The following is a 20,983-nucleotide window of genomic DNA, read 5'->3' as shown; positions in this document are numbered from 1 at the left end:
AGTGGTGAGTATCCTAAAAACTCCATTCCAGCCAAGAACTGCCACCTCCACTTAACCCTCTGGGTCCCCTGGCAGGTGGGACTATGGCTCCATGTTTCAAAGGGGACAAGCAGGGCTGGGGGTCACCTCTGCTCCAGGATATCCTCCAGTGCTGTGCTAAGGGCTTGGATTGTAGAGACTTCTGCTGCCCTGCGTCTTCCCACAGAAGCTCCTAGGCTGAGTGGTGCCCACTGTGCAGAGGAAGAAACTGAGGCACAAAAGGCCTGGTTTCCCGAAGTAAATGGCAGCGTCTCTCCTTGTCTGTCTTCTCCATCCAGAATTCAGACGGAGAAGGGGCGCCCTGGGCCCCTATAGGCTCCCATCCCCCAATCTTGTTTTTTGACAGTCTGGAGTCTGAACTGGAGATTTAAGTAGGAGAGGGTGGGGCTTCAGTCTTGGGCAGACAAATGGGGGCTCCTGAGCCCCCCTCAGACACTTTTACCCCCTTGGCTGGTTGGGGACCGGGAGAGAGAATCCAGGCCTCTAAGGGACTCCTGGAAAAGGGGACTTGGAGCCGTTCCCTTCCCTGGGCGCTGCAGCTGGGGGCGAGGCTGCGACCCAAAGTGGGTAATTGCACCCCCCAACTCTCATTTCAGGCACCCTCATCCGCAGCAGCCTTGGAGGCCAGGAACCCTTTATTCCTGGGCGCCCGCATCGGGTGGGGACCGGGAGGAGGGAGATGAGACGCCCGGACCGGGAGGGGTCCCGAAACTCGAGCAATGGCCAAAAATAATAACACGGAGAAGGCTCTTTGCGCAAAAGAAGGAAGACAAACTATGCGTCGCTCCGGGCAGCCGGCGTTACCTGGAGTCGGCGGGCGGTGGCCGCCGGAGCGATTACTCACCGCGTGGCGCACCCCACCCGCGGGCCGCTGAGTGGATTTTTCCGTGGCGGGGTGTGAATAGGTCCCGGGGAAAGAGCTTCTTACCGCTCTCCTCCTGGGAATCCCTCTTACTGCGGTGCGGGACCCAGTTCCTGCGCAGGCCTGGGTCCCGGCTCCCACAGGGGACTACATCTCCCCGTCTGCCCACGCAGGAGCTCCCTCCCGAGGCCCCCGGGGCGCCCAGAGCAACCTCAAACCCATTCCGCGCGCGAAGGGGACAGCGCAGCCAGGGCGAAGGCGAGGGACTCCGTGCCTTCCTGCTTTTTCTCCTTTCTTCCAGCAAAGCCTGGGGCCGAGGCTACTCGCGGAGAATCGAAAAGAGGCAGGATGAGGTGGGAGGGCTGGGACCCGCGCGCCGAGGGCGTGGGGCTGGGGGTGACTTTTAGGTCCCTGGGAAGGCTGAGGGGCTGGAGATGGGGGTAGGCGGGACTCAAGGACCGCTCGGTGGGGGGGGGGGGGGGCGGGGCCAGAGCTGGGGTGGGGGCCGAGACAGAAGATTGGGCCGTGGAAGGGGGAATGGAGGAGCGGGGCAGGGTTGGGGACCAAAGGGGCCACTGAAGAGGCACTGGGCTGAGAGGAGGGTGCAGGGAAGTGGGCAGGGTTATGGAAACGGGATTGGGGGTGCCAGGTCCCAGACTGGGGGTGGGAAGCCTGGAGCTGGCAGGGTTGGAGAGGGAGGTCCTGGGCCGGTAGGGGTTGATTTAGGGGGCTTTGGGCCGCGGGATGGGGCGCGCGCGGTTCTCGGTGGGGCGGAGGCCGGACGGGCGGGGCGCGCGGTGCCCGCGGGCGGGCGGGCGGCGGGGAGGCCGGTGCGGGGCCCGCCGCCCCCCCGGGGCCGGGCCGGGCCGGGGGCGGGGCCGGGCGGGGCCAGCGGCGCATTAGCGCCTTGTCAATTCGGCTGCTCAGACTTGCTCCGGCCTCCGCGTCCGCGCCCAGCGACGTGCGGGCGGCCTGGCCCGCGCCGGCCCGCGCCCTCCCGCGCCCGGCCTGCGTCCCGCGCCCTGCGCCACCGCCGCCAAGCCGCAGCCCGCCGCGCGCCCCCGGCAGCGCCGGCCCCATGCCCGCCGGCCGCCGGGACCCCGCCGCCCAATCCGCGCGGCGGCCGCCGCCGTTGCTGCCCCTGCTGCTGCTCTGCGTCCTCGGGGCGCCGCGAGGCGGATCAGGAGCCCGTGAGTACCCGGCGCCCCACTCCTTCCTCCCTGCCAGAGCAGAGGGCGGGCGCCCCGGGGGCAGCCGCGGGGGGAGGGGGCGCGGGCGCCACCTGGACGGCCGGGGAACAAAGGAAGGCGCCCCCGGCGCAGCCCTCGGGGCGCCCTCACCTGCGGGGCACACGGCGCCGCAGTCCACTGTCCAGAGAGTCCTGCTTCCGCGCCCGAGGCCCTGTTACCTGAGCAGCTGGGCCGAGGGCGCCAGGCCAGGCCCCCGGGGGCTGGGGGGATCGCGGCCTGAGACCCTCTGCATGCCAGGACGTGGCGGGCGCACGCGTCTGCTTCGGTGGACTCTGGGCCCCTGGGACTGCAGGGCACCGCTCCCAGGCGGGGGCGCAAGCGGTTGGCGCGCTGGGTGCGGGCCCCCAGCGGGCCCCCCCCAAGGCGGAGGGATGAGCCCCACGGGGAGGGCGGGGCTGCAGGGGGGCCGCTCTGGCCGCCTGGCGCGCAGCCCGGGGTCCCGGGGGACTTGTCTCTCCACGGGCCGGCGCCACCGCCCTCCCCCTGCGGGACCCGGCGCACGGGGGTCCGCGGAGTCCCCGCCACCGGCAGCGCTTAGAACGGTTTTCAGCCAGGCTGCATCGGGCGGAGAGCCTCCAGCGAGAGGAATCTTTGTGAGCGAGTGGGTGAGAGGGAGAGGGAGCGGGAGCGGGAGCCAGTGAGTCCGGGCACCAGCAGGCCCAAACTTTGAGGGGGCCCACTGGGAACCCGCTGCTCTACGGGCCAAGACCCCTGCCCTGGAGGGACTTCTGGCCTCAGGCACTCTGGGGCCCCCCATCCAAGGAACACCCCCGCAAGGATACGTCTCCGTATCCAGACCCGCTCTGGGACACACCCAGAGACACACAAAGAATCACACTGGCTTGTGGCCCGTCACCCTCGCCCTCAAACTCGCGCACACTGCATCCCAGATGCACATTCGCGCACCATCGCGGACGCACACACATTCCATCCCCGACACACACATTCACGGTCACACACATCCCACAGGGGAGGCGACCCAGGGGCACAGAGGCAGGCACCACTCGCCCCAGACGTTCAGTCACTCCACGCACCCCATCCAGGCGCACGTGCCACCCCGGGGGTAGCCGGGCACACACTGCTCCCAGGTTCACCCAACCTGTGCTGGGCTGTTTGCGGGCTGCCTGTAGGGCTCCTCCGGGAAGGGGCAGGGTCCGGGCATCTTCTAGGGGCACTTGCTGAAAGCCTGGCTCTCCCCCGGCTTTCAGGTGAGGGGCTACCTCGGGCCCTCCCAGGGCCCCTGACGGCTCTGCCAGGCGGTGGGCAGCGCCTGTGAGTGCCACTGTGAGCGCCAAGCTTTGTTTTCAGCCAGTAGAGCAGCAGGCGAAGGTGTAGGGGGTGGGGGGGCATTGTAAGTGTGTTTTTTCCTTTAAGGGGGGAAGAAATTAAATAAAAGATTCTCACACCTCGGCAATATGTTTCTACTTACGGTGTGTCTTAGCACCTGACCAGCAGGCGGGTGGGTCGTAAAGTGTCTGCAGGTACCAGCGGGACGGGAGATGGGGACCCCCGTGGGGACCCTGGGATGGAGGCTACCCTTCCGCCCTGCTTGCAGAGAATCTCACACTTTTCCCTTTTAAAACACATGGTGTTCCTTTTTAATAACGGCAGTGGCTCCAGATTGGGAAAAGAGGAGAGAAAAAACTTTTAAAGGCCCCAGCTCTGCGGGAAAGGAGGGGAGGCAGGGAGTGAAAAGGGGGCTGTTCAAAAGCCCAACCTAGGGATCTGCTTTGGGGAGCCCTCTAGGAGGCCCTCCAAACCAAGCCAAGCCCCCACCAACTCCGGCTCAGTGGGCTGTTCCCAGCTGCTCCCCCGCCTGGCCTGGAGTGCGTGCATCTCTGTCCCCAGTGCCTTAGCCCATTGTTTGTGGAGGCCTGGAGGGAGTGCCTAGTCAGCCGGGACCCCAGAGCTGGGAGGGGCTGTCATCTTTGTAGCTCCTGGGGGCTTCAGGCTTCTGAGCCCTCTGGACATTGGATTGCAATCACATCTCATTGATCTCCCCAGCAAGTAGAACATATTTCTCCTCCCATTTTATGGAGGAGAAAATTGAGAACTGGAGAGGGGAAGTCAATTGCCCAGGTTCTCCCACTGGTGTTGCGCCCATATCCCGGGAGGAGAAAGTGTCCTTCTGACCTTACCGGCTGGGGCTAAGGGGGTGGGAGATTGGTCTGTCCAGGCCCGCCTGGCCTTGCCTTCCCCCCACAACCCGTCGCCGCCCGGTGTCCCCCGCCCAGCCCCGGGAGGGCAGCTGCAGCTGCTGGCAAGTGAGCCACGCGGGCCCAGGCCAGGCGGGTGTGGCAGAGGGGCAGCGCCCCCCAGCCAGGACCCCCCAGAGAGCCCCTTCCTGCCCAGGCCATGCTGGCGGGTGGGGGGGGCAGGAGGGGCGAGACCCACTCTAGAAGGGCTGAGAAGGGCCTGGGGTCTGGGCAGGCCTGGCCGTGCCTCCCACTCTGTTGGGGGGGCCCAGGCAGGAAGCGGTGGGTGGGCCGGGGCAGAGACGCTGGCACGCCCGAGTTCATGCAGAAGGAATTCCGAATTAGCGGGCGGCTGGCTGCCTGGGACCTCCAGGGCGGTCCCCTGGCCCCCAGCCCCCCGCCCCCTCGGCCGCCCCCGCCTCCTCGGCTCTGGCCCGCTCAGCCGGCTCCTTCGCACGGACGCGGAGACCTCCGGCGAGCCCTGGGCCAAGCCCCAAGCGCAACTGCGATTCCAGGCTCCAGCGAGACAGAGCCCTCGAGCCAAGTTTGCCCCGGAAAATCATCAGGGCCGGCCCAAGAACCGTGTCCACCCCACCTCGCCCATCTGGGGCAGTGAGGGCAAGTGCAGGGCAGCGCTGGCATTTAGGGGGCCTCCCTGGGGGCCAGGATCACCCTGTCCTTGGCTGCCATCTCTGCGAAGCTGGGCTGCCCCTGCCTCCTGCAGTCCCATCTTCCAGCCGCCTGGGGAGTCCTTTTAACGCATATCTCACCGCATCCCTCCCTCCCCGGCTGAGAACCCTGGAATCCCTCCTCCCTGCAGGTCAGGGTCTCTGACCTCTCAAACCTCATTTCCCACCGCTTCTGCCCCAGGACCTTGGCACTTGCAGCTCCCACTGCCTGGACATGCTCTGTTAGATAATGTCACAGCTACTTCTCTTACTTTATTCAGGTCTCTGCTCAAAGGTCACTTCCCCAGACAGGCCTCCCAAGCTTCTGCCGCTGCTCTGTCCTCCTCCAGCCCCTGCTTTACTTTCTCCCCTAGTTATTGTCTTAGATATTTATTTATTCCTTTTTCCTGCTGCTTCCTTGGATTTGATGCCCACAAGGGCAGGACTTTTGTGTGTCTTGGGCATCACCCCAGTGCCCACAGATCCTGACACACTATAGGTACCCTGTGAATGAATAGATGAACGCGTGAACGAACAAAGGAGTGGATGAGTCTTTACAACCACTCTGTGTGGAACGAGAAGCCCCTTTCCAGAGGCTCAAAGAAGTAAAACACTGAGGCCGGGTGCGGTGGCTCACGCCTGTCATCCCAGCACTTTGGGAGGCCAAGGCGGGTGGATCACTGGAGGTCAAGAGTTCGAGACCAGCCTGGCCAACATGGCGAAACTCCGTCTCTCCTAAAAATACAAAAATTAGCTGGGTGTGGAGGTTATGGTGAGCCGAGATTGTGCCACTGCACTCCAGCCTGGGTGACAGAGTGAGACTGTGTCTCAAAAAAAAAAAAGTAAAACACTGAGTCAGGCTGGGGGCATTCGAGTCCGGGTCAACTTGGTTTAAAGATCTCATGGGAAAATATTGTCTCCAACAATATTTTCACTCCTCTCAAACAACCTCATGAGGTTTGTTTTGTTGGTTTTTATAAATTTAAATCTAAATTTTTTGTTTCTTTTTTGAGACAGGGTCTCACTATCACCCAGGCTGGAGTGCAGTAGTGCAGTCATGGCTCACTGCAGCCTCAACTTCCCGGGCTCCAGCGATCCTCCTGCCTCAGCCTCCCAAGTAGCTAAGACCACAGGCATGGGCCACCACCCCCTCCCCACCTGGCTAATTTTTGTATTTTTGGTAGAGACAGGGTTTCACCATGTTGCCCAGGCTGTCTCAAACTCTTGACCTCACGTGATCCTCCCACCTCAGCCTCTCAAAGTGCTGGGATTACAGGCATGAGCCACCGCACCCAGCCAACCCCATGACATTGACGCCATGATGCCCACTTTCCAGATGGGGAAACTGAGACTCAGAGAGGCATTGGGAGGTTGGCCTGTGCACCCCCTCCTCCTTCTCTGGGCCTTGGTTTCCCTATGGACAAGGTTCTGGTCTCCAGAAAGGGAACTCCTGGGCTGCCCTCATGGCCAGCAGGAGAGGAGGCATCAACCACCCATGGGCGTCCCCAAGTTTCCTGTGCCTAGTACCTGACTCACACACAACCTGGTTCAGGAAGTCCTTTCCCCTCTGACTTTCGCAATAGCCCAGGAGACAAAGAGCTTTCTCGTTCTCACTTTGCAGATGAGGAAAACTGAGTGGAGGGAAACAGCGATGATGTCAAGTCCCTTTGGATGGGAGTTGGGGACATGCAGTTTGCCAGGGCTGCCTTTAGTTCCAGAGGTAGGCAGTGTGGAACAGAACTTTGGAGACCAGAAAATCTGGGCCTAACTAGTATGGCCTTCCCTCATTCCAGCAAGGAAACTCCATCTTTCAGAGCCGGAGTTTTTTCATCTTTAACATATAAGCAGGATTGGCTGAGAAAATGTAGGTAGTCTTAGCCCAGTATTCAGAACACAACAAGTGCTCAATAAATGGTGCTGTTAGGCCAGGCGCAATGACTCACGCCTGTCATCCCAGCACTTTGGGAGGCTGAGGCTAGCGGATCACTTGAGGTCAGGAGTTCGAGACCAGCCTGGCCAACATGGCGATACTTGGACTCTACTAAAAATACAGGCTGGGTGCAGTGGTTCACCCCTGTAATCCCAGCACTTTGGGAGGCTGAGGCAGGCGGATCACAAGGTCAGGAGTTCGAAACCAGGCTGACCAGCACGGTGAAACCACATCTCTACTAAAAATACAAAAATTAGCCGGGCACGGTGGTGTGTGCCTGTAATCCCAGCTACTCGGGAGGCTGAGGCAGGAGAATCACTTGAACCTGGAGGCAGAGATTGCGGTGAGCCGAGATCGCGCCATTGCACTCCAGCCTGGGCAACAAGAGCAAAACTCTGTCTCAAAAAAAAAAAAAAAATTGGTGCTCTTAATGATTCAAGTAAGGGTCAGGGCTTTCATTTTAAGCAATGCCCTTCCCCCACAGAAACACCTACTATGTGTGAGGCTCTGGGAGTATCACAGGAAGAGCCCACAATCTTTTGTTTCTAGTTGCCAAAAAAGAAAAACAAAATGAGAATGAAAAATAAAGAAGGCTAGGCACCGAAGCTCATGCCTGTGATCCCAGGACTTTGGGAGGCCAAGGTGGGAGGATCGCTTGAGGCCAGGAGTTCAAGACCGGCCTGAGCAAACTAGCGAGACCTCACCTCTAAAAAAATATTTAAAAATCAGCCAGGTGTGGTGGTGCACACCTGTAGTCCCAGCTAATTGGGAGCTGGGATGATGGAGGATCACTTGAACCCAGGAGATCGAGGCTGCAGTGAGCTATGATCGCGCCACTGCACTCCAGCCTGGCCAACAGAGTGAGACCCTGTCGCTAAAAAAATAAAAAGCAAAGCATGCCTGGGTGTATTGGCTCACTCCTGTAATCCCAGCACTTTGAGAGGCCGAGGGAGGTGGATCACGAGGTCAGGAGTTCAAGACCAGCCTGGCCAATATGGTGAAACCCTGTCTCTACTAAAAATACAAAACTTGGCCGGGCACAGTGGCTCACGCCTGTAATCCCAGCACTTTGGGAGGCCCATACGGATGGATCATGAGGTCAGGAGATCGAGACCATCCTGGCTAACACGCTGAAACCCCGTCTCTACTAAAAATACAAAAAATTAGCCAGGCGTGGTGGTGGGTGCGTAGTCCCAGCTACTCGGGAGGCTGAGGCAGGAGAATGGCGTGATCCCGGGAGGCAGAGCTTGCAGTGAGCCGAGATTGTGCCACTGCACTCCAGCCTGGGCAACAGAGCGAGACTCTGTCTCAAAAAAAAAAAAATACAAAAGTTAGTCAGGCATGGTGGTGCACACCTGTAGTCCCAGCTACTCGGGAGGCTGAGGCAGAAGAATTGCTTGGACCCGGGAGGCGGAGGTTGCAGTGAGCCGAGATCGCGCCACTGCACTCCAGCCTGGGCGACAGAGCGAGACTCCGTCTCAAAAAAAAAAAAAGCAAAGCATAGTGTTTGTCATAACAATGTGCTAAGCAAGAGTCACTTGGATCCGAATGAGCCTATATGCCCGAGTTGTGTGACCCCTCAGAGAACCTTAAGCATGTCAGTGATGAAGAGTTTTGGAAGGATCCAGTGTTGGAGTCAGACAGACCTGGACAACTCCAGGTCTGTCAGTTTGGCCACCAGTGTTGCCCTGGGCATTTAACCCAGCTGATCTCTACCTTCCCTATCTGTAAAATGGGGGACAATCATTAACAGCGTCTTTTCAGGACCACCATGAACCCTGGAGGTCCTGGCATGGTTGGGGGCTTGGAGGGTCCCCGCCCTGGCCTGACACATGTTCCTCTTTGACCCCAGACACAGCTGTGATCAGTCCCCAGGATCCCACGCTTCTCATCGGCTCCTCCCTGCTGGCCACCTGCTCAGTGCACGGAGACCCACCAGGAACCACCGCCGAGGGCCTCTACTGGACCCTCAACGGGCGCCGCCTGCCCCCTGAGCTCTCCCGTGTGCTCAACGCCTCCACCTTGGCCCTGGCCCTGGCCAACCTCAATGGGTCCAGGCAGCAGTCAGGGGACAACCTCGTGTGCCACGCTCGTGACGGCAGCATCCTGGCTGGCTCCTGCCTCTATGTTGGCCGTAAGTTGGCACCCAGGACACCCCAGGGGTAGCTCTTGGGAGCGGCATCTCCCTCTGGAGTGAGGCATGAATTGTGGGCCTTCTGGCCTGGGGATGAGCTGTGGGCACACTGGCATGGCTATGCAGGTCTTTGAGGTGGGAATGAGAACCTGGAGACCCGGTCGGGCAAGGTGGCTCATGTCTGTAAGCCCAGCACTTTGGGAGGCTGAGGTGGGTGGATCACTTGAAGCCAGGAGTTCGAGGCCAGGCTGGCCTACATGGCGAAACCCCATCTCTATTAAAAATACAAAACTTAGCCAGGCGTGCTGACAGGCACCTGTAATCCCAGCTACTTGGGAGGCTGAGACAGGAGAATTGCTTGAACCCGGGAGGCGGAGGTTGCAGTGAGCTGAGATGGCACCATTGCACTCCAGCCTGGGGGACAGAGCAAGACTTTGCCTCGAAAAAAGAAAAAGAACCCGGAGATCGAGTCACCAGCCTCTCAAGAGCCCTTGCAGTTGTCACACCAACTGTGCTGGCATTTCTCAGCACAGGGCTGAGACTGTCCTGTCTGCCCTCCTTCCACTCCAAGGTGGGGGCCTGGTGGGTGGGCAGCAACCCCTCGGCCCAGGCTCAGCTAGTCCAGACCCTCAGCCTGCTTCCTGCACCCTCCCCTTCTCCCAGTGCCCCCAGAGAAACCCGTCAACATCAGCTGCTGGTCCAAGAACATGAAGGACTTGACCTGCCGCTGGACGCCAGGGGCCCACGGGGAGACCTTCCTGCACACCAACTACTCCCTCAAGTACAAGCTTAGGTTGGTGGTGGCCTGAGGGCGATGTGTGTGTCCCAGGCTGGCTGCGTGACCTTGACCAACGCGGACCCTCTCTGAGCCCCCATGTGTTGTCTGCACTCTGAGGCTGCCATGGTGAGGTCTGGGGGCCACAAGGAACCCTCATGCGTCCTGTCGCCCTCCCATCCCCGCAGGTGGTATGGGCAGGACAACACATGTGAGGAGTACCACACAGTGGGGCCCCACTCCTGCCACATCCCCAAGGACCTGGCTCTCTTTACGCCCTATGAGATCTGGGTGGAGGCCACCAACCGCCTGGGCTCTGCCCGCTCCGATGTGCTCACGCTGGATATCCTGGATGTGGGTGAGCCCCCAGTGTCTGCTAGGCCCCTCCCTCGGCACCAGCCCCACCCACCGAGCATCCCGAGGGGTCCCCTGCACCTTCTCATTTTTCCTAGGGTCCCGCCTGCCCCTCCCCAGCCCGGCAACTCCCGGGTTGTCCCTGCTGGTCAGAGGGAAGGTAGGTAAGTAGCTGAGCATCCACTCATCAGTCCGCAGCCCCCAGAAACAGCCAGGATACCCCCACTCCACAGAGAACACCTGGCCTGGCCACCTCCCCCTCGGCAGCCCAGGTGTGCAGGAGGGGGCCCTGGGGAGAGGGGAGGGGGCGCCCAGGTCGGGAGGCGCCCCAGGAAGCCGAGGCCTGGAGCTGGGGGGCGCAGGGCGGGAGGCAGGAAATGGATGATCTGTGAGCAGAATTGAGCCTAATCTAATTAGGGTGTTTCTCAGCCCCAAGCAGGCCTGTGCCTTAACCCTTTAGGCCCCTCACCAAGGCCTCAGGGGGAGAGGCCAGCTCACCCTGCTGCCCTCAGGGGCCCCCAGAAGGATCCTCAGAACCCCCCAACACACACATACGCCTGGGTTGTAGCCCCCATCCCTGCCCCCGCAGCCTGCCTCACTCTTCCCCACATCCTAACGCTACAGTGGGAAAGTTCTAAGCCTCAGTTGCTTCTCTGCACCCAGCAAAATGTCACATCAAAGATTTCAGTAAGAGTGGAAGGGAGGTGTGAGTGGGGAGGGGGTGGCAGGGAGGTTCCCAGAAGGCTGACGGCCTGACAGCCCCTGGCCTCCTAAGCATGATAATAATAATATCATCAACCCCGCAATGGCTGCTTTCCCATAGTCAGTTGAAGATAGGATTATGTTTCTCCCGTCATAGATAATAATGGTGATAGCAGCTAACATTAATTAGGTGCTGAGTGTTTCTCCAATATTATATATCGTGTAATCCACCAGTCCTGGGGGTGGGGGCAGAGGGAGGAGGAGGAAAACAGAGGCAGGTTCCATCTAGGCCAAGTGCCCTGGGCCACACTGCTGGGGGGAGTTAAACCCAGACAGTCCCAGGCTGAGAGGGGCCCTCCTCTGCCCCGCAGTGACCACGGACCCCCCGCCCGACGTGCACGTGAGCCGCGTCGGGGGCCTGGAGGACCAGCTGAGCGTGCGCTGGGTGTCGCCACCCGCCCTCAAGGATTTCCTCTTTCAAGCCAAATACCAGATCCGCTACCGAGTGGAGGACAGTGTGGACTGGAAGGTGACCCGCCCCTTCCCTGACTCCGCCCCTGTTCCTTCCAGGCCCCGCTCCCGCTCCTGCTAGGCCCCGCCCTCTACTCTGACCTTGTCCTCACTGTCCAGGTGGTGGACGATGTGAGCAACCAGACCTCCTGCCGCCTGGCCGGCCTGAAACCCGGCACCGTGTACTTCGTGCAAGTGCGCTGCAACCCCTTTGGCATCTATGGCTCCAAGAAAGCGGGGATCTGGAGTGAGTGGAGCCACCCCACAGCCGCCTCCACTCCCCGCAGTGGTGAGCACCCTCCTAGGGCTGGGTGATCCAGCGGCCAGTCTGAAACCAGCTAGAGCCTCTGTTTCCTTGTTTTCTTTCTTTCTTTTTTTTTCTTTTGAGACACGGCCTCATTCTGTCGCATAGTGGTGTGATCTGCACTCACTGCAACCTCTGCCTCCCGGTTTCAAGCGATTCTCCTACCTGAGCCTCCCAAGTAGCTGGGACTACAGGCACGCGCCAACATGCACAGCTAATTTTTGTATTTTTTAGTAGAGACAGGATTTCACCATGTTGGCCAGGCTGGTCTCGAACTCCTGACCTCGGGTGATCTGCCCATTTCGGCCTCCCAAAGTGCTGGGATTACAGGTGTGAGACACCATGCCCAGCCTGTTTCCTGATTGTCTCCAAGAGAGTAGAAGTCTCAAACTGGTGGCCCCCCTAGAGCTGAATGTGGCCCTTGGATCTATTTTCTTTGGCCTGTTGTTTGGAAAACAAAAAAAAAGTTTGACCAACTAGTAGAAATTTTAAACCCAGGAAGTTTTTACACAAATATCCTAGATTCCCTAGAAAAATAAATTATCTAGAAAATGTAACAGCATGGCCTACAGCCCCCACCAGCAGTGGTCTCCCCTTCTCAGGACCCTCACTCTCCATTTGCCCATCCCCATCTGGTCTGTTTTGGCCACTCAGACTCCCTCCTAAGAGGGCCAGTGAGTTTGAGACCCCTGCTTCTAAGGCCAATGGGCTGCCAACTCCTACTTTGATGGGCCTCAGTTTCTCCTTCTGATCAAGGCAGGGGGATGGGAATGATTAGGTGCCTAGGTCTGCTTCCTCTTGCTGTCTGGGATTTCTCCGGGTCCACAGGCCTCTAGTCTCTCTTTTGTGAAATGAAACGAAAGCTGTTACTTGGAATGTCTGGCCTCCGTTTCCCCATCTGGAAGGTGGGGTCGAGAATCCCACTTGCCTTGGTCTGTTATGAGGGTTGGATGACATAATTTGTGGCAAGTGCCCACATGGTGGGTGCCACCTAAGTGTTTGCAGGCAGTTGGCATGGAGGTACTTATTGTCCCATCCCCCCAGGGTTTCACTGCAAGGGAGGCCGCTTTTTCTCAGGTGAGGACACTGAGGCTCTAGGAGGTCACACAGGTCTAAACTTAGTTCACCGGGAAGACCAAGCTCACTCTGGCTCGTGAGATGATAGGGAAACTGAGGCCCAGAGAGGGTCCCAGAGCTAGGGAGGGGTAGAGTCAGGCTCCAGCCAGCTCCCCAGCCCCTATCCTGGGCCCCTCCAGGTTCAGGGGTGGGCGGGAGCAAGCGCAGCCGGGAGGGGCCTGAGCCTTGGCCCCTGCTCGTGCCCGGCACCTGCGATTCTTGCACAGGAGCCAGCAGGCCGCTGCGTCCGCAGGGGAGGCTGGGGAGGCCGGGGAAGGCCAGCAGGGGCGGCGGGGGCCGGGGCCGTGCCAGGGCCTGTCAGCGGGTCCCCGGCTTTATTTATGACGTGAGGCCGATGTCCTTATCCGCCGGCCTGCTGGGGGCTGGCTGCAGCCGGCAGCTGGACCGACAGGCAGGCCTCCCACCTGGCCCTCCTGGCCCACTCCCTGTCCCATGGGCCCATGCTGGGGACTGTCCCATGGGGTCATCTTGCACTCGGTCTCCCTTCATCTGTCACTCTTCCTCTGTGTCTCTGTCTCGATCTCTTTGTCCCTATGTCCCCAGGGTTTCTGTCCTACCCTGATCAGGCCCTTTCCTCCTGGGCTGACACCCTTGGCTTTCACCCACCCTGCGTCTCCATCTCTCCATCCCTGGCCCCGCTCTCTCATCCGTGCGTCTTTCTCCCTTTCTCTTTTTCGGCCCCCTGCTGTCTGTCTGTCTCTGTGTCTCATCCCCCCGGCTCTGGCCTCTCTCATTCTCCCCTCCCCCTACTCCACTCGCACCTGGCTCAGGCCACAGGAATCGGGTTCCTGGAGGAGATGTGGAGGAGGAGCCCCTTCCTTCCCCCTCCCCCCCACCTCCCCAGGGGCGCAGCCGGGCCAGGGGCGCAGCTGGGCTGCTGTGCAGGGCCGCGGGGAGGACTCGGTCCTTGAGAAACGGGGAGGGAGGTTCCCCGAGGGGAACATGGTCCCGCCACGCCGGAGTCTCCCCTCTCCTGCCCGCGCGCACCCCCTGCCGGGCGCGCCCTGACACTGCCGCTCCGCCCACCACCAGAGCGCCCGGGCCCGGGCGGCGGGGCGTGCGAGCCGCGGGGCGGAGAGCCGAGCTCGGGGCCGGTGCGGCGCGAGCTCAAGCAGTTCCTGGGCTGGCTCAAGAAGCACGCTTACTGCTCCAACCTCAGCTTCCGCCTCTACGACCAGTGGCGAGCCTGGATGCAGAAGTCGCACAAGACCCGCAACCAGGTAGGAAGGAGGGACCCGCGGGCGTGGGGGTGGGGACAGGGAGCTGGGGGGGCCCAGAAAACAGGGGAGGGGGAAGACAGCAAGGTGTGGACGCAGGTCTGCAGCCCCCACGACACCTCTGCCTTCCTTCCAAGCACAGGACGAGGGGATCCTGCCCTCGGGCAGACGGGGCACGGCGAGAGGTAAGGTGGGCCTGAATGGGTGGGCGGGAGGGAGCAAGGGGAGGGCCCCTTCCGGTGGCTGCAGGTCTTGTTCACACCCCCACGCCTCCCAACCCCAGCCTTAGAGTCGCTGAGATGGAATCCGTCCTCTTCCTTTGTTATTCATCAGCATTTACTTAGCACTTACTGTATAACTGGCATTGTCTCCTTTAGCCTAAGAACATTCAATGCCCTGAAAATGTCCGAAGTGGAATCTCCTCCGAAATGAATGAACATACTCACCCTAGTTAGCACGCATGGGCGCCTACTGCATACTGGCCCCGCGCCAAGTGCTTTACCTGCAGCTCAGATAGCCTCGCCAAGGCCCAGAGAGGGGCAGGACCCTGCCCAAAGTCACACAGCCAGAAGCGGTGGGGACAGGATACGAATGAAGCCTCCTTCAGTGGCTCTGTGGTGCGGCCCTCTCCTGGACTCCCTGCTTAGCTTGGCTTCCCCTCTGCCTGCAGGTCCTGCCAGATAAGCTGTAGGGGCTCAGGCCACCCTCCCTGCCACATGGAGACGCAGAGGCCGAACCCAAACTGGGGCCACCTCTGTACCCTCACTTCAGGGCACCTGAGCCACCCTCAGCAGGAGCTGGGTGGCCCCTGAGCTCCAACGGCCATAACAGCTCTGACTCCCACGTGAGGCCACCTTTGGGTGCACCCCAGTGGGGGTGTGTGTGTGTGAGGGTTGGTTGAGTTGCCTAGAACCCCTGCCAGGGCTGGGGGTGAGAAGGGGAGTCATTACTCCCCACTACCTAGGGCCCCTCCAAAAGAGTCCTTTTAAATAAATGAGCTATTTAGGTGCTGTGATTGTGAAGGTGAGTTTGGGGCCTGCCTGGCCTGGGGTGGGGGCTGTGAGATTTGAGGGGAATGTGAGGCATCTTAATGACCCTTTGAGATTAGAATTTTCACCTCCCAGGACTTCAGACTGTCTATCCAGTATTTGCAAGGTCTGATTCTGAACTCCTTGGAGAATGTGATTCAAAATACCTGAGCTGGCTGGCTGCAAAGGCTCATGCCTGTAATCCCAGAACTTTAGGAGGCCAAGCTGGGAGCACTGCTCAAGGCCAGGAGTTGGAGACCAGCCTGGGCAACAAAGGGAGACCTCATCTCTACTAAAAGCAAAAAATTGGCCAGGCGCCATGGCTCACGCCTGTAATCCCGCCACTTTGGGAGGCTGACATGGGTGGACCAAATGAGGTCGGGAGTTCGAGACCAGCCTGACCAACATGGAGAAACCCCGTCTCTACTAAAAATACAAAATTAGCTGGGCGTGGTGGTGCATGCCTGTAATCCCAACTACTCAGGAGGCTGAGGCAGGCGAATCACTTGAACCCAGGAGGTGCAGGTTGCAGTGAGCCGAGATCGTACCATTGTACTCCAGCCTGGGCAAAAAGAGCAAAACTCTATCTCAAAAAAAAAAAAAAAAAAAAAAAAATTAACTGGGCTTGTGGTGGCATGTGCCTGTAGTCCCAGCTACTTGGGAGGCTGAGGCAGGAGGACTGCTTGAGCCTGGGGAAGTCAAGGCTGCAGTGAGCCACGATCTCGCCACTGCACTCCAGTCTGGGTGACACAGCAAGACCCTGTCTCAAGCAAAAAACCCTCAGTTTCTAGGGAGGGTGGGAGTCTTCTACCCACAATCCCTGGCCCTGTGGGGGACCCCTCCCTAGGCACACTGGCTGCAGCACCCTTGTACACAGAGATGGCAGAGCGGCTACAGAGGAGGAGCTCTTTATTGTGGGCGGTGTCTGGAACTGCAGGAAGGTCAGCAGCGCAGTGGGGCGCGACCCCAGCCAGCTGGCGGTTAGGGCTGGGCTGGGCGCCATCCGCCCCGTTTCCCATCTCCCTCGGCGCATCCCTGGGGAGCCGCCATCACTCGGCAGATTCCGCATCAAACCTGAGGTCCTGGAGAACCTCGCTGATCGCCTCCATGGTTTTAATTACCCTACAAGAGCGGATGGGAACTATAAATAAAACCCAGATGGGGCGAATTAGCTGCTGCCGCGAAGCTGCAAGAGGGCTGTGGCTGTGGTGAGCCCCAGGCCCTCCTGCCCGCCGCCAAACCTCCAGGCAGCACTAGCAGCAAGAGGGAACACTTAGGTGCTAGGGAGAAGGGGTGGCCCCATAGGTCACAGTGGGCTGAGAGAAAAGGCCATCTGGGCTGGGCATGGTGGCTCACGCCTGTAATCCAGCACTTTGGGAAGCTGAGGCAGGCAGATCACCTGAGGTCAGGAGTTCAAAACCAGCCTGGCCAACATGGCGAATCCCCGTCTCTACTAAAAATACAAGAATTAGCCAGGCATGGTGGCGGGCATCTGTAATCCAAGCTACTTAGGAGGCAGAGGTTACGGTAAGCCAAGATCGCGCCACTGCACTCCAGCCTGGGTGACAGAGCAAGACTCTGTCTCAAAAAAAAGAAAGAAAAAAGAAAAGAAAATAAAGGACCAGGCGTGCTGGCTTACGCCTGTAATCCCAGCACTTTGGGAGGCTGAGGTGGGCGGATCACCAGGTCAGGAGATCGAGACCATCCTGGCCAACATGGTGAAACCCATCTCTACTAAAATACAAAAAATTATCTGGGCGTGGTGGCACGCGCCTGTAGTCCCAGCTACTCAGGAGGCTGAGGCAGGGGGAATCACTTGAACCCGGGAGGCAGAGGTTGCAGTGAGCTGAGATCGCGCCACTGCACTCCAGCCTGGTGACAGAGTGAGACTGCGTCTCAGAAAAAAAAGAAAAGAAAAGGCCATCTTGGTGGGGTGTGTACCATTAGGAGGTTATGAAGTGTGACTCTGTCAAATGTGTGTGTACATGAGTGTGTGTGCTTGGGGGCTGAGGACAGGCATCTGAAGGTCTGTGCTCAGTGGGGCATGTCCAAGCTCCACGGACAGCCACGTGTGCAGGATTGGCATGTGTCGAGGTATACAGCAGTGTCCCAGCAATGCACAGCGAAACTGATGTGAGGTTTCACGGCTGTGCCCTCTGGGGAAGTGTACATCTGAGGGCCACCAGGTGAGAACACCATTGTGCACTGGCAGAGGGTTCCTCTGCTGGCAGCGTCCTGACCGTGCCAACCCTGGTGCAAATCGAGCATAGCCAGGCGGCTTGGGCAGCAGCGCTCACTTCATTTTCAGCTGCTGCATCCGTACAGCGTCCTCCTGCCCCGCCAGCTCTGGCGTCTCCATCAACTGCAGCAGGGCCACCTGGTGGGGGAATGAACAACAGGAAGGATGTCTCCACGAGCAGAACCCACCCCTGCCCTCCAAGGATGTTCAGGAAAAAACAGAGGCACCCAGAAAGGCAGTGCCCGGGTAGAACCACGAGGGGCAGTGCTTTGTGTAGGAAGAGTCCGAAATTCAGTTTAGAGGCTCTCTCAGAAGGGAGACAGCAGGCAGGCCAGAGGCAGTGCTGAGCGCGATGTGGGCGTGGCCTGGGAACAACAGTGACGTCTTAGCCAGGCATTGGCCGTAGGGGTGGGTTAGGTTGCGCCTCATGGTCCCAGGGACGGGGACCCAGGATAAAAGTAGGCCAAAAAGCCTGGACGCGGTGGCTCACGCCTGAAATCCCAGCACTTCGGGAAGCAGAGGAGGGCGGATCGCTTGAGACCAGGAGTTCGAGACCAGCCTTGCCCATATGGCAAAACCCCATCTCTACTAAAAAAAATACAAAATACAAAAATTACGCCTGTAATCCCAGCTACTCAGGAGGCTGAGGCAGGAGAATCGCTTGAACCTGGGAGGCGGAGGTTGCAGTTAGCCGAGATCGCGCCATTGCACTCTAGCCTGGGTGAGAGAGCAAGAGCCTGTCTTTAAAAAAAAAAAAAAAAAAAAAAAAAAAAAAAAAAACAGAGAGAAAAAGGCCAAAGAGACGCTGAGACGGGTCGCTCATGGGGGGCGTGGCCTAGGAATTCCAGTCACACACGGTTGCAGGGCCGAGCAGGCGGATCGCAAGAGAGAAATAGGCAAAGAACTAAAGCTGTGATGGAGGAATAATACGGAGGAGGCGTGGCCTGGGACCCCCCTCGCCTGTATCTACGGGAGGTTGAGGGTGGGACCCTAGACGCGGAACAACCAGAGTGGGTGGAGCATTGTTGGGGCGGGATCTGGGCATCTTGGAATAGCATTTAGGCGGAGCTGGGAGAAAGCGGGAGTGCTCTGGGAATAAGGACAAAACTTGGGGAAAAAATTGGGGATGAACAGCAGAGGGCCAGGTCCGAGAATCCCCAAGTGAAGCCTTAATAGAGGATTGGGGTGGGACAGGAAGGGGTGAGGTCTGTGTATGGGATACTGGGACCACCCCCCAACCAGGGGTGCGTCATGAGAGGAGCCGGCCAGGGTCCTAGAGACACGGCGGGGAAGGGGTGGTGGCCTCACCGTGCCCAGCCGCGTCTGCTCCAGCTCCTGCAGGCTGCGCACGTGGCCGGCGAGCAGCGGCTGCCTGCGAGGCCCGCCCAGCTCTGCTTCCACAGCCAGCACCTCCCGCGAGGCGGCGGCGAAGGCCTGGGTCACCTCGTGCACTATGCTCCGGTAGCGCGCGAAGTCGTAGTCAGGGCTGCTGCGCAGGTACTGGCGGTGGCCTCTGCGGCAGGTGGGGACCCTGAGGCCGCGCCCCCAGGCTCTCAGGCCCTGCACCGGCGCCAACCACCTGAAAGGCCCCCAGGAAGTGTCCCCAGACCCCAGAGGGGAGGACTGGTAGGTAGGAAGGACGCTTCCTGACTCCCGCAGGGGAACGCGAGACAGGCCCACCCCTGCTCTTGCGGGGGAGAGAGAAGCCACGAGGATTGAGTCGTCGGGTAGTGGGGACGTGCTGTGGGGCCTTTCTCGTGAAGGTGAGGACCCGGTGCCCCGAAATCCCCGCCCCATCTGACTCTGCAGCCGCACAAGGACCCAGCTCCTCCTCCACGCACGCCCGCCGAGAACACGCCCACGCCCGGAGCGGGCGGGGGACCGAACCCTGAGCCCCTCCGCGCCCCCACTCACTCCTCCAGTCGGCGGAAGCCCTGCGCGCGCTCAGCCTGCAGCTGGTGGATGCGCTGCACCAGCGTCCGGATCGGGGCGTCTTTCTGCGGGACAGGGGGCACGGCTGGGGCATGAAGCCCGCGCCCCTGGGTCTGCGCCGCCCGCCCCGCGCCCGTTCCCGCTTGGGCCTGGGCTCACCCAGGGCCACGCCGGCTCCTCGCGTCCCCGAGCTTCGGTGGCCTCCTCAGCAGCAGGCACTGCAGGGACCGTACGCTCCGCCGCGGTCTCGGTGATCATGACTGCGCAGCCCTGGCCAGGCTCCGGAGCAGGCCCTTCCGCTGCGCCCGACGCCCCCTACAGGCCGGGAGGTCCACGGACCCCCTACCCTCCGGCCGGCGAGCCAGAAGGAAGAAAGGGGAGCCAAGACCGCGGGCCGCCCAGTCAAGCCCACCATCCTGCACCCACCCTTCTTGTTCCCGTCCAGGGCCCGCCTCCGATCGTGTTTTTCCTTGATTGTGCGGCTCTGAATACAGAACAGCTGTTAGCCTTGAGTTCGTTCCTATGCTTGTATCTCAACACCGACTTCCACGTGAAGCGGGTACTGAGCGTGGGTTTTGACGTTCAAGAGTGTTAAGTAAGCCTGGGCAACCTAGGGAGGCCCGATCTCTACAGAAAAACCAATTAGCCCGACATGGCGGCTCCCGCCTCCAGTCCCAGCTACTCGGGAGGCTGAGGTGGGAGGATTACATGAGCCCGGGAGTTGGGGGCTGCCATGAGCTGTGACCATGCCACTGCACTCCAGCCGGAGCCACAGTGAGTCTGCCTCAAAAAAAGTGCAGTGGCTGGAACTCCACCAACATTAACAGAGATTCACTGGCTCTTCAGAGAATCACAGGGGTGAAGACAAGATTCAGTGACAGGGACGGTGTCAACAGCCCACCGAGTTGAATTGGGCGTCTTGTGTAATAGCCCTGAGCCTGGAGCATAGCAGGGGCCAGAACGACCTCAAAGTACAGAGGAGGCCTTGGAGCTTCCTGCTGGAGGGATACATGGGCTAGACAGAGCTTTGGAAAGCTTCCTCCTCCAGGGGCCCAGCCGGAGGAGCAGGAAGATGCTGGTAGCCTGACTTAGTGAAGAGGGACCAGCTCAGGTATGGGGTGACAGACACCGGCCTTTAAGGGGGAAGGGACTAGGCTGTTAGTGAGTTGGGAGTTTTTCTTGCCGATGGGTTCGTGGTCTCGCTAACTTTGAAGAATGAAGCTGTGGACCTTCGCGGTGTGTGTTACAGATCAAAAAGAGTCCACGGACCAGGAGAGTGAGCAGCAGGGCAGTTTATTGAACAAAGCGAAAGGAAAGCTTCCACATGCTGGAAGGGGACCCGGAAGGGTTGCCGTTGCTGGCTCCGGTGGCTAGGGCTCATATCCCTATGTTACCCCTCCCCTTTCTTTTTGTCCATTGAGAGTGGTTCTTTTTTCAATCCTCCTCTGGAGTGTTTTTTGTTTGTTTGTTTGTTTGTTTTCCGTGAGACAGAGTCTCGCTCTGTCGCCCAGGCTGCAGTGCAATGGCACGATCTCGGCTCACTGCAAGCTCCGCCTCCCGGGTTCACGCCATTCTCCTGCCTCAGCCTCCCCAGTAGCTGGGACCACAGGTGCCCGCCACCACACCCGGCCAATTTTTTGTATTTTTAGTTGAGGCGGGGTTTCACCGGGTTAGCCAGGATGGTCTCAATCTCCTGACCTCGTGATC

At 59.7% G+C, this 20,983-nt stretch overlaps 2 protein-coding genes across 5 annotated transcripts; one reads left to right on the top strand and one right to left on the bottom strand.

Moving 5' to 3' along the window:
* Positions 1-1,825: 1,825 nt before the first annotated feature.
* On the top strand, positions 1,826-15,087 carry CRLF1 (cytokine receptor like factor 1). 2 transcript variants are annotated; one of them, XM_016935535.3, is made up of 9 exons: positions 1,826-2,091; positions 8,797-9,078; positions 9,742-9,871; positions 10,042-10,211; positions 11,281-11,438; positions 11,540-11,708; positions 13,893-14,080; positions 14,220-14,262; positions 14,748-15,087. In XM_016935535.3, the coding sequence occupies exons 1-9, from the start codon at positions 1,980-1,982 to the stop codon at positions 14,759-14,761; spliced, it is 1,266 nt and encodes a 421-aa protein (XP_016791024.1). In that variant the 5' UTR covers positions 1,826-1,979; the 3' UTR covers positions 14,762-15,087. The 2 variants fall into 2 exon arrangements, with proteins under 2 accessions (XP_016791024.1, XP_016791023.1); XM_016935534.4 differs by having other exon boundaries at positions 1,838-2,091; positions 14,215-14,262.
* A 910-nt stretch (positions 15,088-15,997) lies between these two features.
* Positions 15,998-19,634, bottom strand: REX1BD (required for excision 1-B domain containing). 3 transcript variants are annotated; one of them, XM_001135296.7, is made up of 5 exons: positions 19,436-19,634; positions 19,259-19,341; positions 18,653-18,923; positions 17,403-17,482; positions 15,998-16,227 (listed from the first exon to the last, which is right to left on the bottom strand). In XM_001135296.7, exons 1-5 carry the CDS (start codon positions 19,532-19,534, stop codon positions 16,155-16,157), a joined length of 606 nt encoding a protein of 201 aa, XP_001135296.1. In that variant the 5' UTR covers positions 19,535-19,634; the 3' UTR covers positions 15,998-16,154. The 3 variants fall into 3 exon arrangements, with proteins under 3 accessions (XP_001135296.1, XP_009433326.1, XP_001135150.1); XM_009435051.5 differs by having other exon boundaries at positions 18,653-18,875; positions 19,436-19,629; XM_001135150.7 differs by having other exon boundaries at positions 18,653-18,857; positions 19,436-19,607.
* Positions 19,635-20,983: the final 1,349 nt, after the last annotated feature.

The sequence above is a fragment of the Pan troglodytes genome, chromosome 20 (assembly GCF_028858775.2).
Source record: "Pan troglodytes isolate AG18354 chromosome 20, NHGRI_mPanTro3-v2.0_pri, whole genome shotgun sequence".
Taxonomy (NCBI): Eukaryota; Metazoa; Chordata; class Mammalia; order Primates; family Hominidae; genus Pan; species Pan troglodytes.
This window is presented reverse-complemented; position numbering and strand designations above follow the sequence as displayed.

What these genes read in the sequence shown, in the direction of transcription:
- CRLF1 (XM_016935534.4), top strand. Translation starts at nt 1,980, where the DNA reads ATGCCCGCCGGCCGCCGGGACCCCGCCGCCCAATCCGCGCGGCGGCCG. An exon ending in GCGAGGCGGATCAGGAGCCC is followed by an intron (nt 2,092 to 8,796) that starts GTGAGTACCCGG and finishes CTTTGACCCCAG; the next exon opens with ACACAGCTGTGATCAGTCCC. An exon ending in CAGACGGGGCACGGCGAGAG is followed by an intron (nt 14,263 to 14,747) that starts GTAAGGTGGGCC and finishes CTCTGCCTGCAG; the next exon opens with GTCCTGCCAGATAAGCTGTA.
- REX1BD (XM_001135296.7), bottom strand. Translation starts at nt 19,534, where the DNA reads ATGATCACCGAGACCGCGGCGGAGCGTACGGTCCCTGCAGTGCCTGCT. An exon ending in GGCTTCCGCCGACTGGAGGA is followed by an intron (nt 18,924 to 19,258) that starts GTGAGTGGGGGC and finishes GGGGCCTTTCAG; the next exon opens with GTGGTTGGCGCCGGTGCAGG. An exon ending in ATGCAGCAGCTGAAAATGAA is followed by an intron (nt 16,228 to 17,402) that starts GTGAGCGCTGCT and finishes CCGCTCTTGTAG; the next exon opens with GGTAATTAAAACCATGGAGG.